The following is an 18,106-nucleotide window of genomic DNA, read 5'->3' as shown; positions in this document are numbered from 1 at the left end:
ATTTTTACTCGTTTTATAGATAATAACAGAATACAGACAAAGGTGGTGAATTGATGTATTTCATCCTTGGATATTCTGTACTCGTTTTACAGACGCGTTATTCAGCTCCTGAAAGTACAGACAAGTGTTAATAAGCATCGAAGGGTAATTACACTGTTTAACCCGTCGTCGAACAGGCTATATAGTTTGTTTGTAATTTACGGGACTTTGTTTAGCTTTAGTTTGTATTGCAGTTTCACCACAAACAGAGAAGAGCTATGTATAAATATGCAAAGAAATGGGAATGAAGATTGTAATATGAATTATTCCGACATGAACCTCTCATGTGAAGGGCGTTGCCTAAAATAAAATAAAAAAATAAATGACTTTCCTCATATCGATTTTAGGTTGGTTTAGCTGTACTCTCTGTTAACCTCAGTAGGATAAACCAGTGATAGACCCATAAAATGAAATGCATGACACTGTCTGATGTAATACCGTGTACACCTGTCATAATAATGGAGTGTTGCCAGTCTGTGATATTTTACGTGTTGTCATGAGTCTTTCAGCAATAGCTTGACCTTTTAGATTTTTAATTTTGTGCCAAATAGAACTAAAATTTGGCTGATATAAAATTTATAATAATTGATTTTATTGAAAATAACGTCAAATAAATTGGTGGACGATAAGAATTTGGTAGCAATACTGAGAAACCTCATGCGAAACATTCTACCTCGCTCAAAGATATTTGTCATAGTGAACGGTGGAGTCCTCACGGCTACGGTCGTGACCCTGTGTCTAGCTAGCCACATGTAATTTCAACATCCGGTAACGTTTTTAATTAAAAGTAAGTGAAGATTTTACCATATTATAAGTGTTTTGATAGTAAGACTCGAACTGCATTGATTTCCAGAAAGAGTGGTTTTAAATGAAACGGGTTAAGCTTAATTTTACCCTGCCAGTTGTCCAGTCACGAATGGGGCTTAGGGTAGGGTATGGCCTGGGCTGTCAACTTGTATCCTAGGCTAGGGAGTTGCATGTTGACAATCCTTTATGGCCCAAATGGGGAATATCAAATAATATTTCACGTAGGTTAGATTAGTTTTAGTGCCCATAATAGGGTGACCATGGTTGAGGCATCGTTTACTCCCGCTCACAAGTTTGGGAGGAAACCTTAACCCTAGAGATGCCAGGGGGATGCCACTTAAGGACGGCGGCAATATTATGCATTCAGTAGTTGAACCAATATTTTCTTGGGTATCGTTTTATAAGTTTCCAACACACGCTGTGAAATTGGGTAGAACTAAGTAGTAGCTCCGCGGCGGTGATTTCCTTCTAACTTTACTTTGTCTACTGGTTTTTTCTACACGTTTAGGGCCTCTGATACTGGCGGTGCATTTGTTTGTTGTCGGCCAAATGGAATGTCCCTTCGCCGTGTTTAGTACTGGGCCTGGGGCGGGGGTACCCATACGTTAAGTTCTTGCACTTGCCGGACAGGGTATGAACAGTTCCAAACAGATGTACCCGTACTCTCTCTTGTGAAGATCGTGTATGGAAACCCCTTGTTGGATGGACTTCAGGGGTTAATTACAGGTTAATTACATTTGTGTGACAAAAAATTGATGGTAAATCCACAATTTGCAACCAAAAAACTGTAGAAAACTCTAGTAGAAATCCCTGCTGCAGAGGTACTACTTAGATCTACCGTTTTTTGGTTGCAAATTATGGATTTTTCTTCAATTTTTGTTGCACAAATGTAATTAACCTGTAATTAACCCCTGAAGTCCATCCAACAAGGGGTTTCCATACATGATCTTCACAAGACAGAGCGCAGGTACATCTGTTTGGAACGGTTCATATCCCATCTGGCAAGTGCAATATCTTGTTAACATATCGGTAACCCCCCGGCCCAGTACTGAACACGGCGAAGGGACATACCATCCCCCTGATGCCAGTACTAAACACGGCGAAATGTATTGAACTCCCTGCTGTTGGTGAATGGCTCCCTCTCGTTTTTCCCTTCTGGAGGGCACCTCCCCAACGTAAACATGTCCGCTCCATTTCTGTGTTCTCCCCCACCCAAAACCCCTGAATTCCCACAGTCCCCCTTTACTGTTGAGTAGAGTTAGGGGGTAAATAACAGTTGTCTGACAACAAACAAACTCACCGCCAGTATCAGGAGCCCTAATAGTGTAGAAAAAACCAGTTTCCAAGGCAACAGCAGGCGCAGATTAGATTTACCTGAAGTTGTAACCTACATTTTTTAAAAGAGCTCTTCATTCTCAACGTTTTGAACCCTGTAAACACTATGCGCAAATGATAAATAAAAAATTAAGAAAATTACGACTTATAAGGTAAGAATACCAGCCCCCCCCCCTCCATAGCTAATACGGCAAAATTGTAACCAGGAAACACCCGTAGGTTTAAGTTATATTGGTATTTTAAGGTTCTTTTAGTGCACTATCATTTCCTAGTTATTTTTGCCTGAAAAACCCAAAATGGTTTTTCGTGCAGAAATGATTGGCTGGAGTCTTATTGGCAACTTATAAAATTTTACCTTTTCTTGCTTATTTTTTTTTTAACTTATCATCTAATGTTATACATGGTTGTAATTGCCTTGTGTCGCATATTAATAATAAAAAAATAAAATATAAGATACTTTTAAAAACTTGTATTTTTTAAAAGAATATCTTCTGGAAAGAAAACACTTTTTCAAAAACCACTTTTTGGTTGTGGAATGCTTCGTGCAGTATTTTATGAGAAAATTTAAATTTTTTTTCATGACAGTATTACTCCTTAGCTATTCAAGAAACACTTATAAAAATACAAAAAAAATACAACAGTTATTAATTGGTTGAATGGGTGTATATGTGTATGTTAACTGTCATATGCACACTAACTTTAAAACCAATATTACTATCGTCACTGTCATTGTAGGCTGATTATCTATCTCAGTATCAGTATTTGATGATAATGAATAAGCATCATCATCAAAAGCCATTATCTCCAAAATTCACAAAATAAACAAAGATTTATAAAAATCTTCGACTTCCTCAACTTGAGGATACAAAAGCTTCCCCGGTCCCACCCCCCAGGCTGATGGAAGGTTTACAGTTTTGCTATTTTTATACCTATGATTAAGAGAAATCTGGCCCTTTTATGTTCAAGAGTGAGGTGAATGGCTGGAGAGACTGTTGACGTCACTCAAACAGAACTTGAGGAGGGACTAAATTTACCGCAATATTTGAAAATAAAGTGTTGTTAATATCATTGTCCCAGTGCAACATATAAAGTTTCAATTCTAGCAACAAGCAGCACCTTGTGGGTTAAGGGATAGGTATGCAGAGTAGGGAAACAGGGGTAGGCATTGGTCATTTTGCCACTAGCAAAAACTGCTGCAGAATAAAAGCTACTCGTCGTGTCTTGAACCACGCATTGCTTAATGTTAAGTGTTACTTTGGGGGTTCCAGGGTGGCCAAGCCCCCCCTGGGCAGGTTGGGGGATGCCACCCTAAATCAGGTTGGGAAGTCAAGTTCTGGTTAGGTCAGTGTTTCTTTGTTGGGGGGTTGTCCAAGGTGGCAAAGGCCCACCTCCCCCATGCCAGGTCAGGGCATGGCACCCTAAGCCAGGTTGGGAAGGTAAGGTTTGGTTAGGTCAGGACCATGCATTCTAGGAAAGGGTAGGTCTGGCCCATTTTCATGATCAGATTTCTCACACTTACCCATCTCCCAACTGTGCAGCCACTCCATCATCAGTGATTATGTTTCTATGGGGAACTCTAGTGGGAAACTAGGGTATTAGGGGAAAGAAAACAAAAATGAATGACTAATACAAACAGGAATGGTCTCAAGTGCATAAAACAAGCATGGTCAAAATTACATGAAACATCAGGCCTAATCCTTAAGCGTAGGCTAGGTTCCATGTGCTTGCTGGGTACCATCTGTGATTTTTTATTCTTGGCCCAGTGTCTTCCATAAAGACCTTTTGTTAGTAGACATGCCTGAATATATAGGCACTTCTGATCATTGTGCCATTGAGATGGACATATCTGTCAATCAGTGTATTTCTAATGCCGCTATTGGAAAAATGGTCTGGCTAAAGTCAAGAGCCAGTTGGGATTGCATTATTAAAGCTTGTCAGGAACTTAATATTTCTGATGCTATATTAGATCCTGATCCCAAGAAGAAGAAAAATGAAATGCTGATGGCTATTTTAATAAGATATGTCCGTAGGAAGGTCATCAGATTTAGGACAAATGACCAGCCATGGTTTGATGATACATTTAGATGCGCCTATCATGACAAACAGACCAAATTCAGTGTTAGGAGACAAAATTGTTCAAGTGAAAATTACACCATTTTTGTAGAGTCTTGCTGTACTGCAAATAGAGTTTGCCATACAGCTGAGAATTACAATAATTCCTTAAAGAGGAAACTTGAAGGAATTAATCAGCCTTATCTGTAGTGGACCAAATTGGTATCCTCTATCTTTGGGTCAAGGTTGTCATCCATTCCACTACTACTAGCAGGTGATGGTAGATTGGTTACTGGCCTATGGAAAAGGCTGAACGGCTTCATTGAGCTTTTGAAGCTAAGCAATCAGCGGAGGATGTCCCTTTCCCTGATAATTGTCATCCTGAACCTGTTCTTACAAAATTTGCATTTCGCTCCAGGGATGCTAAGAAAATTCTGGATAATCATGATAGCTTGGGTGGAGATCCCAATGGTTTCTTCCCTTTGTTTTTTAAAAAAGTTTCTAGTGTGTTGCCCCAATATAAGTAGATTCTATAGATTTTTATGTCAACGTAGTATCTCTGCGGATGAGCACAAGCTTGGCAATACAGTGCCTGTTCCAAAGAGTGGCATATCTGCAGACTGCAGTAACTACAGACCAATTTCTATTCTCCCTGTGCTCTCCAAAGTTGCTGAAGAACTTATTTTTAAGTTACTTTGTAAGTATTTTCAAGTTACTGTATAAGTATGTAGAATCTAAAGGTTTGCTAGCTGATAGCCATTATATGCATATTGAAAGCATTTAGGTACCTGTGATGCTCTTTTAGACTTGACTTACCATTGGCAAGGGAACCTTGATAGGGTTTTTGAGTGAATGGTAATTCAAATAGATTTTAATGCTGCTTTTGATTTAGTAAATCACAAGGCACAAATTTTTTTTATAAACTTCAGAATCTTGGAGTGGGTGGATATGTTTTAGGATTACTTCAAGATTTCCTTACAGGTAGGCAGCAGCAAGTTGCTATGGATGGGACTTTTAGTGAACCAAGACCTATTTTGTCTGGAGTTCCACAGGGTAGTGTTCTTGGTCCACTATTATTTTTAGTGTATAAAAGTAATATGGTGGTTGGCCTGGAAAACAAGGTTGTTCAGTATGCCGATGATGCACCACTTATGGGTGTAGTCAAGTCTCCACTTATGAGAAATGAAGCTGCCCTCAGCCTCAATCGAGACATGGGCCAGATCAGTGAATGATGTAGTCGGTGGGATATCATGGTGAACTCCAGTAAAATGAAGACACTATTGATTAGCAGATCTCGTACAGATTTCCTACCCCATCCTCTCCTTCAGGTGGATGGAACTTTGCTGAATGAGCCTGAAGGTTTAACTATTCTAGGTGTAACTTTTGATTGAGATATAATTTTTGAGAAACATCTAATGAAAGTTTCAGCAAATGCCGCATAAAAGTTAGGTATTGTTCATAAGGGCTCATATATTTATAACAGTGATAAAATCAAAGCAACCTGCTTTAGGTCTTTTGTGCTAATGTTACTAGAATTCTCTGGTATGGATGTCTGCTGCCAGAGATTTATCTCTTTTAGATAGTGGTTCATGGTGGTAGGTTTCCGTTTCCTAAAATTGTAGTAGTCGTCTCTTGTTTGTCACTTTTTCATAAGTTGTATTTCAACAGAGATCTTTCACATTCGCAATTAATCCCTGATCCCATTTACCTGCCAAGAACAACCGGTTTTGCTGAACAGCAGCACCAATATGCAGTAAATGTGCCTCACTGTCAAACTTCTCATTTCCAGAGGTCCTTTATTCCTCACACTGTTGGACTGTGGAACAGCCTCCCAGTGGATGTCATGTAATTAGAACTTCAGAAGTTAAGGCGAAGATGCAATGCATTACTGCCCTAATACTATTCTGCTTGCATTGTAATACATTTTTATCTATTTATTAATTTATTTTTTTCTGTTTTAATAAGGGGAATCTCCTCTTTATGTATTTCCCTTTACCACCTCATTACTGCCCTAACACTATTCTCCTTGCATTTTAATACATTTTTATCTATTTATTAATTTATTAACTTATTTTTTCATTTTTAATAAGTTTTTAATAAGTGGGATCTCTTCTTAATTTAGTTCCCTTTACATCTTACTTTTTCCTAATGAACACCATATTCTTTGGAAGCTTGAATTTCAAGTCATTGGTCCCTGGGGGCTTGTTCCTCATGAATAGGTTTCATCTTCTGAATAATAATAATAATGTAGCAGTCTGTACTAGTGTATGTTAATTTTTAATAACATCTTAAAATAATCTTCTGGCAAGTTTTTCAGAGGATCTAAAGGATTCCTCCACAATCTCTACTGGTAAGACTATGAATCATTATTGCAATTGGGACGTGAAAAATATAAATTTCCTATGTTTTAATTTGCATGTTCTGACATTGGTTTTGTTAGAAAATGAGTACTTGTAGGTGTAGTGGACCCAGCCCATATATTGTACAGGGTGAATGTGGTTATTAAATTGAGAAAATACAAATCAAGTAAATCAAAAGGATGTTAATCCCATTGATAGTTCTCATTCAGATTGAAATAAGTTCATGGAATGTTTTCTAAGGCTCTGGTGGCCAAGATTAGGTTTGGTTGGTTAGGTGACTACCTTATTATTTATTTGCAGTGCCCTTGGGTAAGTTAGTTGGGTGTCTAGGCTTAGGTAAGGACCCAGCATCGGATGTTACGTTAGGTGGGTGTCTAGGCCTAGTTAAGGACCCAGCATCCTAGGTTAGGTTAGACAGGTGTCTAGGCCTAATTAAAGACCCCAGCATCCTAGGTTAGGTTAGGTGGAGGGGGATCAGTTGAGGTAAAGCCCCCCAGCTAGGTTAGTGGAGGTCCAGCCCATTGTAAGGACCCTGCATCCTTGGTTAGATTAGGTGAGGGTCCAGAGGGCAAACACCTCTTCTCCTTAGGTAGGTAAGAAGCCTGCCAACTAGATTAGGTAAGGTTAAATCCAACTTTGTATTTCACTTGTTTTATGTTTTCCCTCAGCCAAAAATCCTGCTTTCACACATTGGTTCCTCAGAATGTAGGGTATAAAGGTGGGTTCGCTATCTCCAAAGGTACTGACTTATAGCGAAACAACATCAGAAGCGTTCAGAGTTATGCACTAAAATGTAGGAAAATTATATTTTCAGGTTCAAAATGTAATAATGGTTTATGAAAGTAAAAAAGTTATATACAAAATCTGTATATCATTTCAAAAACCAGCATTAAATTCAGACACTAGTCAATTTCCATAATATATACTGTATTGTAAATATTTATTTTTACCAGTTTTACACTATTTTGTTTACTTTTTAGGCATTTTTATTTCATATTTTGTATCAGTTGTGTTTCTTGCTATTGTATATCAGTGTCTTTTATTAGTTTGTTTTCTGTTATTTCATGTATCATTTTACATAATTTTTTTTTAGATAGGAGATGAGATTATGAAAGAGATTTATTTTTTCAAGTGTTTGTGACAGCCAGTTTAGAAACTATATTTTCATGTACTTTCAACACTTATGAGCTATATCATTAGTTACAGATCATGCCTTATTTTTGGATTCAGACTTTAGGTCCCTCCATGACTGATTCTTTAATTTTTTTTAGTAAACCAACCTTATGCTGGTAGGAGCTCTTGGTCCATGACTCCTAAGTAATGCCACATAAATTTTTCTAAAATTTTTGTACATTTTTGTAATGTGAGTTGTTTCGCCATTCTTTTACATACAGGATTGTAATGCTGCATGAGTAATACTAATCCAGTGGAAAAACTCATTTCCTTGTGTAGTATATAAAAAAATAAAGGCATTAGGCTATCTGGTGAAATAAATCCACTAAGAGATTGTTGGAAAATATTTTTAAGTGAATGTACAGACACTAGACATAATTATGATGATTGTCAATGTACCTGTTCTGATGGAGCTTACTGATTTAAAAATGTCAGTAATGTAGGGTATCTAAGTAACATAAGGGAATAGTGGAGAACTAAGCAAGAAAAAATAAAAGAAAAATTGGTGTCTTTGGAACCTGAGAGACTTGTTTAAATGTTGTTGAGGTTTATTTGTGTATTGAAGTAGAGTATACATATGCATGTAGAAGTTTGTGCTCTTAATATGTTGTTCACAATAACATGAACAAATTATATAATATTGCTGGTTGTGCATTTTACTAGTATTTTTTTCTCATCAATACAGTATAGCAAAAGTCTGCTGTCTACCAGAGGTATGTTCTACCCAAAGTGAAAGAGATTTATATAGATAGACATACAGTTTTGTATCTAATGAAGGGTAAGGGTGATAGAAAATTTGTGTATTAGATGTTCATCTTTCCTGGTGTCACTAATCATGGAATATTTTCAGTTCAAAATGAGTTGTGGACGCTTGGAACCAGTGCCAGAAGTTGACAAGATATCTTTTCCAGCAGAAGAGGAGAAAGTTTTTGAATTTTGGAAGAAAATTGATGCTTTTCATACCTGTCTGAAACAGAGTAAAGATAGACCAAGGTAAGTCAAATAGAGCTGCTTCACTTCTATGATGATCAGTGTTGTATTTTGTCTGTTATGAGGTTCTGTGTTTTTGGGACTATAGTTATATTCTGTTGCTGTTCTGAATTTTAAATGACTATGTACAGTATATAAAGTGCTTAGTGATTTCCATTCAATATGTTATGATCTTAGGAGGTTCAGTGCAGTCTCCTGGGGCAGCTAATGTGTTTAAGGACTATGAAAATATTCAGTTATCACTATATGACTATTTCAGTAAAGTTTCAGCTGTTTTCAGTCGTTTAACTCAGCTACTGGGCTTTTATTGAAGACAGTCCTAATTGTTAGGAAAGACAGCATTAAATAGAAATAAGTGGAGACAACTCTCAGAAGTTTTTGATAGTGAAGTCATTCATTTGTCATCTTTAAGTATTTTTACACTTTGGTAGATCTAAGCCTGCTGTCCGCATGTGAGCTAGGCTATGGCAGTTGACATTTCTCTATAGAACTTTTACCTGCTGAACAAGAATTTAAAGTAATATTTTGTCACTCAGCTAAAATTAAGCTGTAAATTATCTTAGAACTGGTGGTAAAACCCTTTCGAGAATAGCTAACCGTGAAGGGGGACCTGTTGGGAATTCAGAGTTTTTGGTGGGGTAAATAACTAGGGAAAAGGTTTGGGTACCTTGTTGTATTTCCTGTTATATATGTCATTTGGAATACAAAAAACAAGCATAAAAAGAAGGGCGAATAAATGGATAGTGGGAGCCATTCCAAAGGCACTTTTCATTCATTACTAGTACTGCTGATTCTGAGCCTTAACACACATGCGCTAGCTTTCGGTTCACCAGTCAGCAACTGCCGGTTTTCTGCGCTTAGCGAGAGCTGCGAGAGACTGGCACTTGACGTTTTCCCGAGTTATTTTACTTGCTGAACAAGAATTTAAAGTAATTACCTCTTGCCAGAACATACGAGCTTGCCAGAAATCTTTAAAAATGCAGATAAGGCGTGCAGCGCCGTTCTACCATGGCGACCTATAGAGGCCACCCAAGTTGAAAGCGGAAATGGTAAGGTTTTGTTTCCCGTTTACGAAAGCTTCAAATAATGTGCAGTGGAGGTAGACTATGGCAATTGATGTTTTTCTATGTTATTTTAGTTGCTTTACAAGAGTTTAAGGTAATGTTTTGCCGGTTGGCTGCTGCTAAACTGGAATTTACCCTTGACTGTGTGCGACCCACTGGTACAGATGTGCAGTTTTCAAAGGTCAGTTACATTTTAGTTACAACCAACCGACAAAATATTATTTTAAATTCTTGTTCAGCAGGTAAAATAACATAGGAAAACGTCAGTTGCCATAGCCTAGCTCACTGCGGACAGCCGGCTTAGAATTAGAATTTTATGGTAAGATAAGGCATATCTGGGTTTTGTAGGATGTATAATTTATTTCTTAGAAATTAATTGCAAATAGAGTATGAGTGATAATAGTGTAGTTTTGGAAGTTAGAAAAAAACATTTTTCCTGTACAGTACTGTATTAATTTTGTTTTTAATATCAGAATTTAGGAGTTTATGGTATTTATAAGGAAGATTTTCATAATCTTCATTTTCTGTGTTGTCAGTCCCATACCAACATAATCACTTGGGGGGGAGAAAATTTTTCCTGTAGTTTACGTGTGCATACTGTATTGTAACTCCTAGACAGGCTAATGAAAGTATTTTCAATAAGTTTCCTTTACTTATAGTACATGCAAATTTCAGTAAGTGCCAGTGAATTGAGGATACGTGAGATTTTGTATTCTTTACAAGGTTCACACTCTATAGGGGTTTCACTTGATTGAGTAGCATGCCTTAAAAGGCCATCTGTGTTGATGAGTAAAATTTCTTTTTTTTTCTTTCTCAGATTTACATTTTATGATGGCCCTCCCTTTGCCACAGGCCTTCCCCATTATGGCCACATATTAGCAGGAACAATTAAGGATGTTGTGACCCGATGGGCTCATCAGACAGGACATCATGTAGAACGTCGGTTTGGTTGGGACACTCATGGCCTTCCAGTGGTAAGTAGGAATTTTCCCAGGGCATTGATAGAGGAGTTACATGCCTAGGTTGGGTGGGCTACCCTAACCTCTTCGTCCTTTCAATACCTTACCACTTAGGGGCTGCTTTCATACTGGGACCTGTGCTGGCATAGGGCTGCACAAGTCCCATCGTACAAGTCATAGGGCTGGCATATAATCTAAACCAGTCAGGAAGTCACTGAAGTTATTGATTCACCAAAAGGCTGTAGGGGGTTACCTTTTCCAGTCAATTCCTATGCTCTAGTGTTGTTTAAGTTCTTTACCATGCATCAGTGTTCATTTCTCTTTTGAGAACATATCAAGTCTTGTGGGAGTGTAGAAATGTGACTCTGGTCTCATTAAATCAGTGTATATATATAATGATAATAATAATAATAATAATAATAATAATAAATTTCCAGTTATGTTTAAGGTCATTCCATATGCTGTCTGATCTTATTGCAAGAAATTAGGGGTAGGTCACTTTTGCTCATGAAGTGATGGTTTTGTACAAAATTTTTTTTCTCAAATATATCTGCCTTGCTTTAAAATTCCATAACTTTATGATGACCTGAGCAGTTGTTTAAGTGGGATGATTTTGTGCCATCAGAAGTTGACTTGCCTTTGAGGTCTAACAAGGGTCATGAAACAGATTGGGGCATTTTGGTAAGATCTTGGGTTGAACTGAGTACAGCTGGTGCAACAGTAAAGTAAGTTAGGAGGAAGAAGAATCAAGTCGGGAAAGCCCCAGTCCCTCTTAGAGTTTGCAGTAACCCTACCTTCAACCACAAGAGAAAACATGTTGAAGAATTTGGTGATAGGTCTGATAAAAGCAGACAAAGGTATTTGGAGCCCTTAGTGAGGGATAATTATTAATACAGTTCACTCCCATATTTTTTCAAAGATAGTGAGTGGACGTTACTAATTTCATGACCTTTGACCTTTGAATACCTGCCTGTGTTTCGGGGAAGCTGCCATAAGCTTTTACAATGGGCTTGCCAAAACCAATATGATATCATATTTTAGTCACTTCCAGTATGAGCACAGTGGTGGATGAAAATAACAGCGACCCCCTCTGTATTTGAAAATTCTTGGTCCCCAAGATTAATCCTTGTGGCTCTTACAAGGCTCAAATGGAGGTCTTCCTCATTCCCAAGCTAAACAGCCCTGTAGGGGAGTAGTGCCATCAGTGCACTATAGTTATGACTTAGGATTCTTTGCACTGTCTCTTTGGCCCCTAGCTGCAACCCCTTTCATTCCTTTTACTGTACCTCCATTCATATTTGCTTTCTTTCATCTTACTTTCCACCCTTTCCTAACAATTGTTTCACAGTACAACTGCAAGGCTTTCCTCTTGTTACATCTTAAAGCCTTTTTACTTTCAATTTACCTTTCAGCACATAATGACCGGACAGGTCCCAGCACTTGGGCTTTGTCCTAAATTTCATATTCCATTTTATATATACCATATTATTTAGGTAGAATATTACCTACTGTTAAAGATAGCTTATACTGTATCGCCATACCAATAGGCGAGTCGATATTCAAACAAAATATCAAATGGCCTGCCCAGATAACTGTATAGTACACCTATTCTCCACCAGGCATTTCGAATGTTTAAGCTCTTGTTAGAATTCTCCTTGCTGCCATTGTGTGTAGGTGCTTGTTGGTAGTTCATGGTTTTGTTTGTTTGCTGCTACTATGGTACTGTACGTTTATTTTTCTTAGGATGCCTTTCACTGGAACCAAGGCTAAGAATGTCAGGTTCTGTAGGAATGATTACTATGTAAGCAGGATGTTGACTTTTGAAGATATAGACGCTCTTTGTGATGGCTGCAGTGGTATAAAGTGTGATCTTGAGAATAGATGTGAAGAAATAGGGATTTTCGAAGAGCTTTCTGCTTAAGTTCATTAGTATTAGTATAGGAAGAGAGGGGAAGCAGAAGGATTGCGAAAGCAACTAGCTAGGTCAGATTGCCAACCTGTCATTTCACCCCCTTCTCCAGGTCCTTCGTCTGTAGTTTCGTACTTATTCTTAGCATTTCCTTTGCTGATGCTTTAGTTAGTAGTACTGATACTTCCTCTTTATATCTGCCTTCCACTCCCCTTTCGGCTCAGGAAAAGTGAATTGAGAGTTAGAATGGGACGTAAACCTTATTTTGGTCAGTACAAGGTTTGTCTGAATTTGTTAGGGAACCATTCTGGGTCCCCATAGTTTGCGATCATTTTTGCTTTCCCCCCATAAGAGGTAAGGTGTCGATTCCTTCGACCATATGTAGCCCGAGCCTAGGACTGCCCTGCAACAGTTGGAAGAGTCTGCTGCCATGGAACCGGGTCAGTTCTTGGGGTGATGTAGTTCTGTGCCCTCTGTCACCTGCCTCTCGTTTTCCCGCTCTGAGTCTTGTTTAGTGCATTAACTGAAAGATCATTTTGGTTAATGTGTTAGCTGAAAGATCATTTTGGTAAACGTTAATCTTCGCAACTTATGCAATTTCTACCGTTGTTAGCACTGATAGGACTGATTATGTAGGTATAGACAGTGTTATTAAAAATGTGTGAAGTGAGTTGTATGTACTCTGATGTTATGTTGACTCAGTTGATTGTTAAACCAATCCCTTGTACATCTATTTCTCACTCTGAATCCTTGTTTGCTATTCCTCTTTCTCCAGCAAAATGCACTTGTTTGTTCTGTACATGCTTTTCTTCGGCTATCGATAAATCTCTTACTTCTGCCTCAATTAATGTTTCTCCTATCCTATCATGGTTACAATATCTCCTGTTATTTCCAAGCTAGATATTATTCTAGCTACTTAGCCTTCTAAGGATGTATTGTGTGGGATTGCTCTCAAGTCTGTTGAGTCGCTCTCGAACAAGGTGGGAGAGTCGTCATAACTCCTCTTCCCCCGCCTCCCAATGTTTCCCATTTTCTATGGTGTTTCATTTCTTTTGCTCAGCTGACTTGTGTTGACTCAGGTGAGTCACTTCAGACTGTGTTTTCCCTGTCTCCCTTTCATGAAGTCACAGATGTGTTACGGGTACTCGAGTGCTGTCACCTGTCAACCTCTTATGGAAGAAAAGTTTGAATTGGAGGAATCTCCTTTGGTTTGTCAGCATTTTATGGAGCGTTGCACTTCACTTTATCCTCATTTAGTGGAGGAAAGAGGCCATGTAGAGAATAGTTCTCAATTGTCTTTTGAGTATTTTGGCTCCCATTAGAGCCCATTTCGTAAGTTTTCTTGTACTCTGGGGCACAAAGCTTCTTTCAAGTCTTCCAGCTCTTGTCTTTTGGTTTTAAAGTTGCGGAGAACTGCCTCTTATGATAGGGGTGCTCTATTGGCACGTAAATCATCTTCGTTCAAAGATTTGGCTTTCTTTTTCTAGTTTCTTTGAAGATACGAACTGGAGACTGACTAGTGCTTTGGACATGCTTGGATGGTGTTTGTTGGCCAGGCCTCTGTTTAGATTGTTGAAAGTTTTATCTTTTACTGAACTTTTGCAAAGTATAATTGCCTCTTCTCTGCACCAGCTTAGAGAGGCTCAGGTGCCAGTTTAGTACCTTTGTGGTGCCAGCGGGATTTCAGCAAGAGGTGTTTAACTTGTGCAATCAAACCCATTTCTGACTGCAGGCTAATGTTCTCATGCTTATACTAACTCGGTTTGGAAGAAGTGAGAACACTTATGCTCCCATGAATAAACACCCAGCCTGACCAATATGTAACAATACTCAATTTACACACCTGTTCCCATTGCACTGTTCCCATTGCACTTCTCACCCAAGTCAGTTCACGACCACATCAAACAAAAGAAAGACTTACAAACCGATCAAAAAACTGCAAATGAGAGTGCTCACAACCTTCCGCCACCACCGCTAGCTCGTCACTTCTCTGCGTCACCGTCTTCCTAACTCCCGTCTTCCGCACTCTTCCGCATGTCTTAGATGTCACAACAACCTCCATTGCACCATTCCAAACATAATGAGAGGACTGGCTTTACAAAACACCCAATAAAATAAATAGCATATTTTGTCTACATTTCTTATATGTATAACACCTATATGCACTTCACTAACCCAGAAAGTGAAAATAACAAAATAATAATGGTTAAATTTATAAAATTGACAGATGATCACACTTATCTCCTTCTCCTTCCCTTACAACCTCTACTTATCCTGATCCCCTCTAATTTCCATTATTCTCCAATTCTTTAACCTCTACGTAATTTCTGATATTTTCCCCTGAAATACCTGCTTTAGTCAATACATCAGCTATTTGATGCTTTCCTTTTATCTATCTAACCTCCTTTATTCCTCCAGTTTCTGTTGTTTCTCTTATTGTTGCAACATCAATTTTTAATCCCTTACTACTTACTCCTGTACTTGATTTAATTGAAGTCATTAGTGTTTTACTATCAATTTTAACTAATGCTACTAATTTTCCCTATCTCTTCCCACAAATGTTTGAAATATACCAATCCTTCTATGGCCTCCCCCACACTCAGAGCTTCTGCTTCAATGGTGAGTGTGCTATTCTTCTGGATATTTTGGATTTCCACGGCATGGGACTTCTCCCCTTACCAACTGTTCAAGGATATCATACCCAATTGTGTATGACCATCTTCAATATTCCCAAATGAAGCATCTGCGTAGGTTTCCCAATAAATCTTTTTTCTTCTAACTCACTCATTATCACTTCTCCCATTATGCACTTAGTTTTCTCACTATTTTAATCAGCTTTTTCATATCTTGAGTTGTTCTGTCTTTAAAAGTTTATTTAATAATTCACTAACATCATATGATATTTCATGCATGGTATGTAGCGATACCCAATTCAACTGTCCTACCACTGACCTATAGTCTTTTAACTCATTTTTTCCTAACACTGTATTACCTGTAAATCTTCTAGCTTCTAGTTTTCTTATAGAATTTAGATACTACCATTGATTAAGACATTCTGTTTTCCTTTTGCTTTACCATTACTCCTAAATACTTAAAACTTTTACTTTCTTGGTCTCCTACTTGCAATTTTCCTTTCAGTTTCCCAATTGTTCCTTTAAAAATCCTTCAGTTTCTCCATAAAAAAATCATCAACATGTGTACATAAAATACCATTCAATTTATTGTCTTTCCTCCAAAAGAATGTATTAGGTTCTAATCTACTTCTCTCACCTTTAAGCTCCTCCAACACTTACCACCTTACAATACCATGCCTTTGCTGCATCCTTGAGCCCATAAACAGTTTTCTTCAATTTCATAATCCACTCTTAAGTATCTTCACTAGGTGGTTTTAAATAAACCTCTCTTTGTATTTCATCACCCTGTAGATATGCAGTTTTACATCTAAATGTAACAATTCCAGTCTTTCAATTTAATTATTGTCAAACAAAATTTTAAAATTTCAGCATTGCATGTAGGAGCATCTTTTCCCCATTCAACCATTTCTGCTTCAAACCTCTAGCTACCAATCTTGCTTTACATATCCTTTGTTCCCCTTTTCCCTTTTCAGTTACTATCCATCTTGTAGATATAGCTTTTGTCCAACATCATTTACCTCCTCATTTATATTGTTTTCTCTCCAACTTTGTAGTTCTTTTTCTTTAGCTTCATTTTGCATTTTATTTTAAAATCCTAGCAAAACTACTTCTTCATTTTCAGTTTTTTCTACATGACTATAATCTCTTAAGTTAATCTCCATCCCTTGTCACCTAACTGTGAGTCTTGTACATTGTACTGAATCAGCCCAAGATTTGCTTGATCTTTTCTTTTTCCTGCAAGACTTAATAAAGTCCCTTCTTCTACTTGTCCTGTAATTTTGTTTATAGCTCTAAATCTATTTTCTATTTTGAATTTTATCTCTTCTATTAACTCACTTTCTTCTTTACTAACTCCCCTTTCATCTTCCATGTCATCTTCCATCTCTTTCTATGTCTCTTCTACATTTCCTTCTCCAGCCAATTATCATCTTTCCTTCCTTTCTATATTCCTTCCTTTGATCTGCATTCCTTCTCCAGTGTGTTTTGTCTACCAGTATCTTTTCCTTTTCTGGTGATAGTCTTTGAATCCCATCTATGTATTCCCTCTCTTTGATGCACACTGTTTTACCTGATATTCATCAGGTCTTCATTCATTTTCATTTTCTCTTATAGTTTGACATTTTCTATTTTATTTTTGATAAACACTTCTCTGGCCTTATGCATTGCATTCAGTGTATCAATACTTTTTCTTTTAGAGCAATTTTCTGATGACAGGCTTTGAACATTAGTAATATGCTTTCTTTCCATTCTGCAGACTACTTCTTCTCCCATTAAATTTAAAGAACCCTAATTGTTAGGGAGAAAACCACATTATTTATTACAGTTCCTGGCACTCACTACCCATCTTTGCTTTGCCAATCCACTTCCTCATCATCTTTCATCTTTCTTAAGCTTTCTTATTATCCATTACAATCCATTGGAGATTCTGGTGCTGTGGCCAACATTTTTAATATTCCATCTTTCTGCCATCCTCCTTACTTTTTCATTTTGAAATTCTCCCCGTTGTCTGATAATATTTTAGAAGGTGCTCCAAATATTGCAAACCACCCATCAAAAAGTGTCTTTATAATAGTTTTTGGTTTCTTGTCTTTTATCCAAAAAACCTGACAATACCTTGTTCCATATCTACCATTACCAAGAACTTTTCTCTTCTATCTCTCCCACATCCATTGCTACAACTTCATTAAATGTTTACTCCAAGAAAATCCCACTACTGGTTTAGCTGGATTTCTTTTATATCTTTACATACTTCACAACTTGCATTCAAGTCGGTTAGTAACTTTTTATTTCTTTTTCCTTTATCTCTTAAACCATCACTCCACTGTGCTGCTTCTGTTAGCTTCCATATTTTATCTCTCCACTTCTGTTACCAAATTGTAGATGTAATTTCATCATTGTACCTTTAATTTCCCTTAGGCTCTTTCCTTCCATCCCTCCATTAACAGTTGTTCTTCTACCTTCCTCTTCAAAATTGGTATTCTTAGGTGACCCTGTTTATCTTCTCTTAACTTTACCTTCATTTCCCTAATACTTCTATTTTAACACAATTCTCTTTAAATTTATGGTCATAACCATTTTACTCATGGTTTTCTTACATGGTAACCATGGTACATCACCCTGCAAAATTTCTGTCTTCAAATAAAACTTTTGTTTTTCAATATCACTGGTATTTCCATTACTCCTTTCAACTTGTATGATGACTCACCCAAATTGAATACTTTATTAGACTCTTTCTTAGTATCATTCATTCTCTTTAATTCTTTCTGATTCAAACCCATGATAA

At 37.5% G+C, this 18,106-nt stretch overlaps 1 protein-coding gene across 4 annotated transcripts in view; it reads left to right on the top strand.

Moving 5' to 3' along the window:
- The window catches only part of IleRS (Isoleucyl-tRNA synthetase), a 173,882-nt gene that overhangs the window by 98,098 nt on the left and 57,678 nt on the right, over positions 1-18,106 (top strand). For 3 of the 4 annotated variants that reach the window (XM_067106897.1, XM_067106896.1, XM_067106895.1), the window contains 2 exons: positions 8,617-8,759; positions 10,638-10,794. In XM_067106897.1, the coding sequence (XP_066962998.1) occupies positions 8,617-8,759; positions 10,638-10,794 (300 nt within the window). Of the gene's footprint in view, positions 1-682; positions 827-8,616; positions 8,760-10,637; positions 10,795-18,106 lie in introns of those variants that run through there. The other variant, XM_067106898.1, reaches the window with a different exon arrangement.

Source organism: Macrobrachium rosenbergii, chromosome 7, assembly GCF_040412425.1.
Source record: "Macrobrachium rosenbergii isolate ZJJX-2024 chromosome 7, ASM4041242v1, whole genome shotgun sequence".
NCBI classification, from domain to species: Eukaryota; Metazoa; Arthropoda; class Malacostraca; order Decapoda; family Palaemonidae; genus Macrobrachium; species Macrobrachium rosenbergii.
The sequence above is the reverse complement of the archived record's forward strand: the minus strand, read 5'-3'. Positions and strand labels throughout refer to the sequence as shown.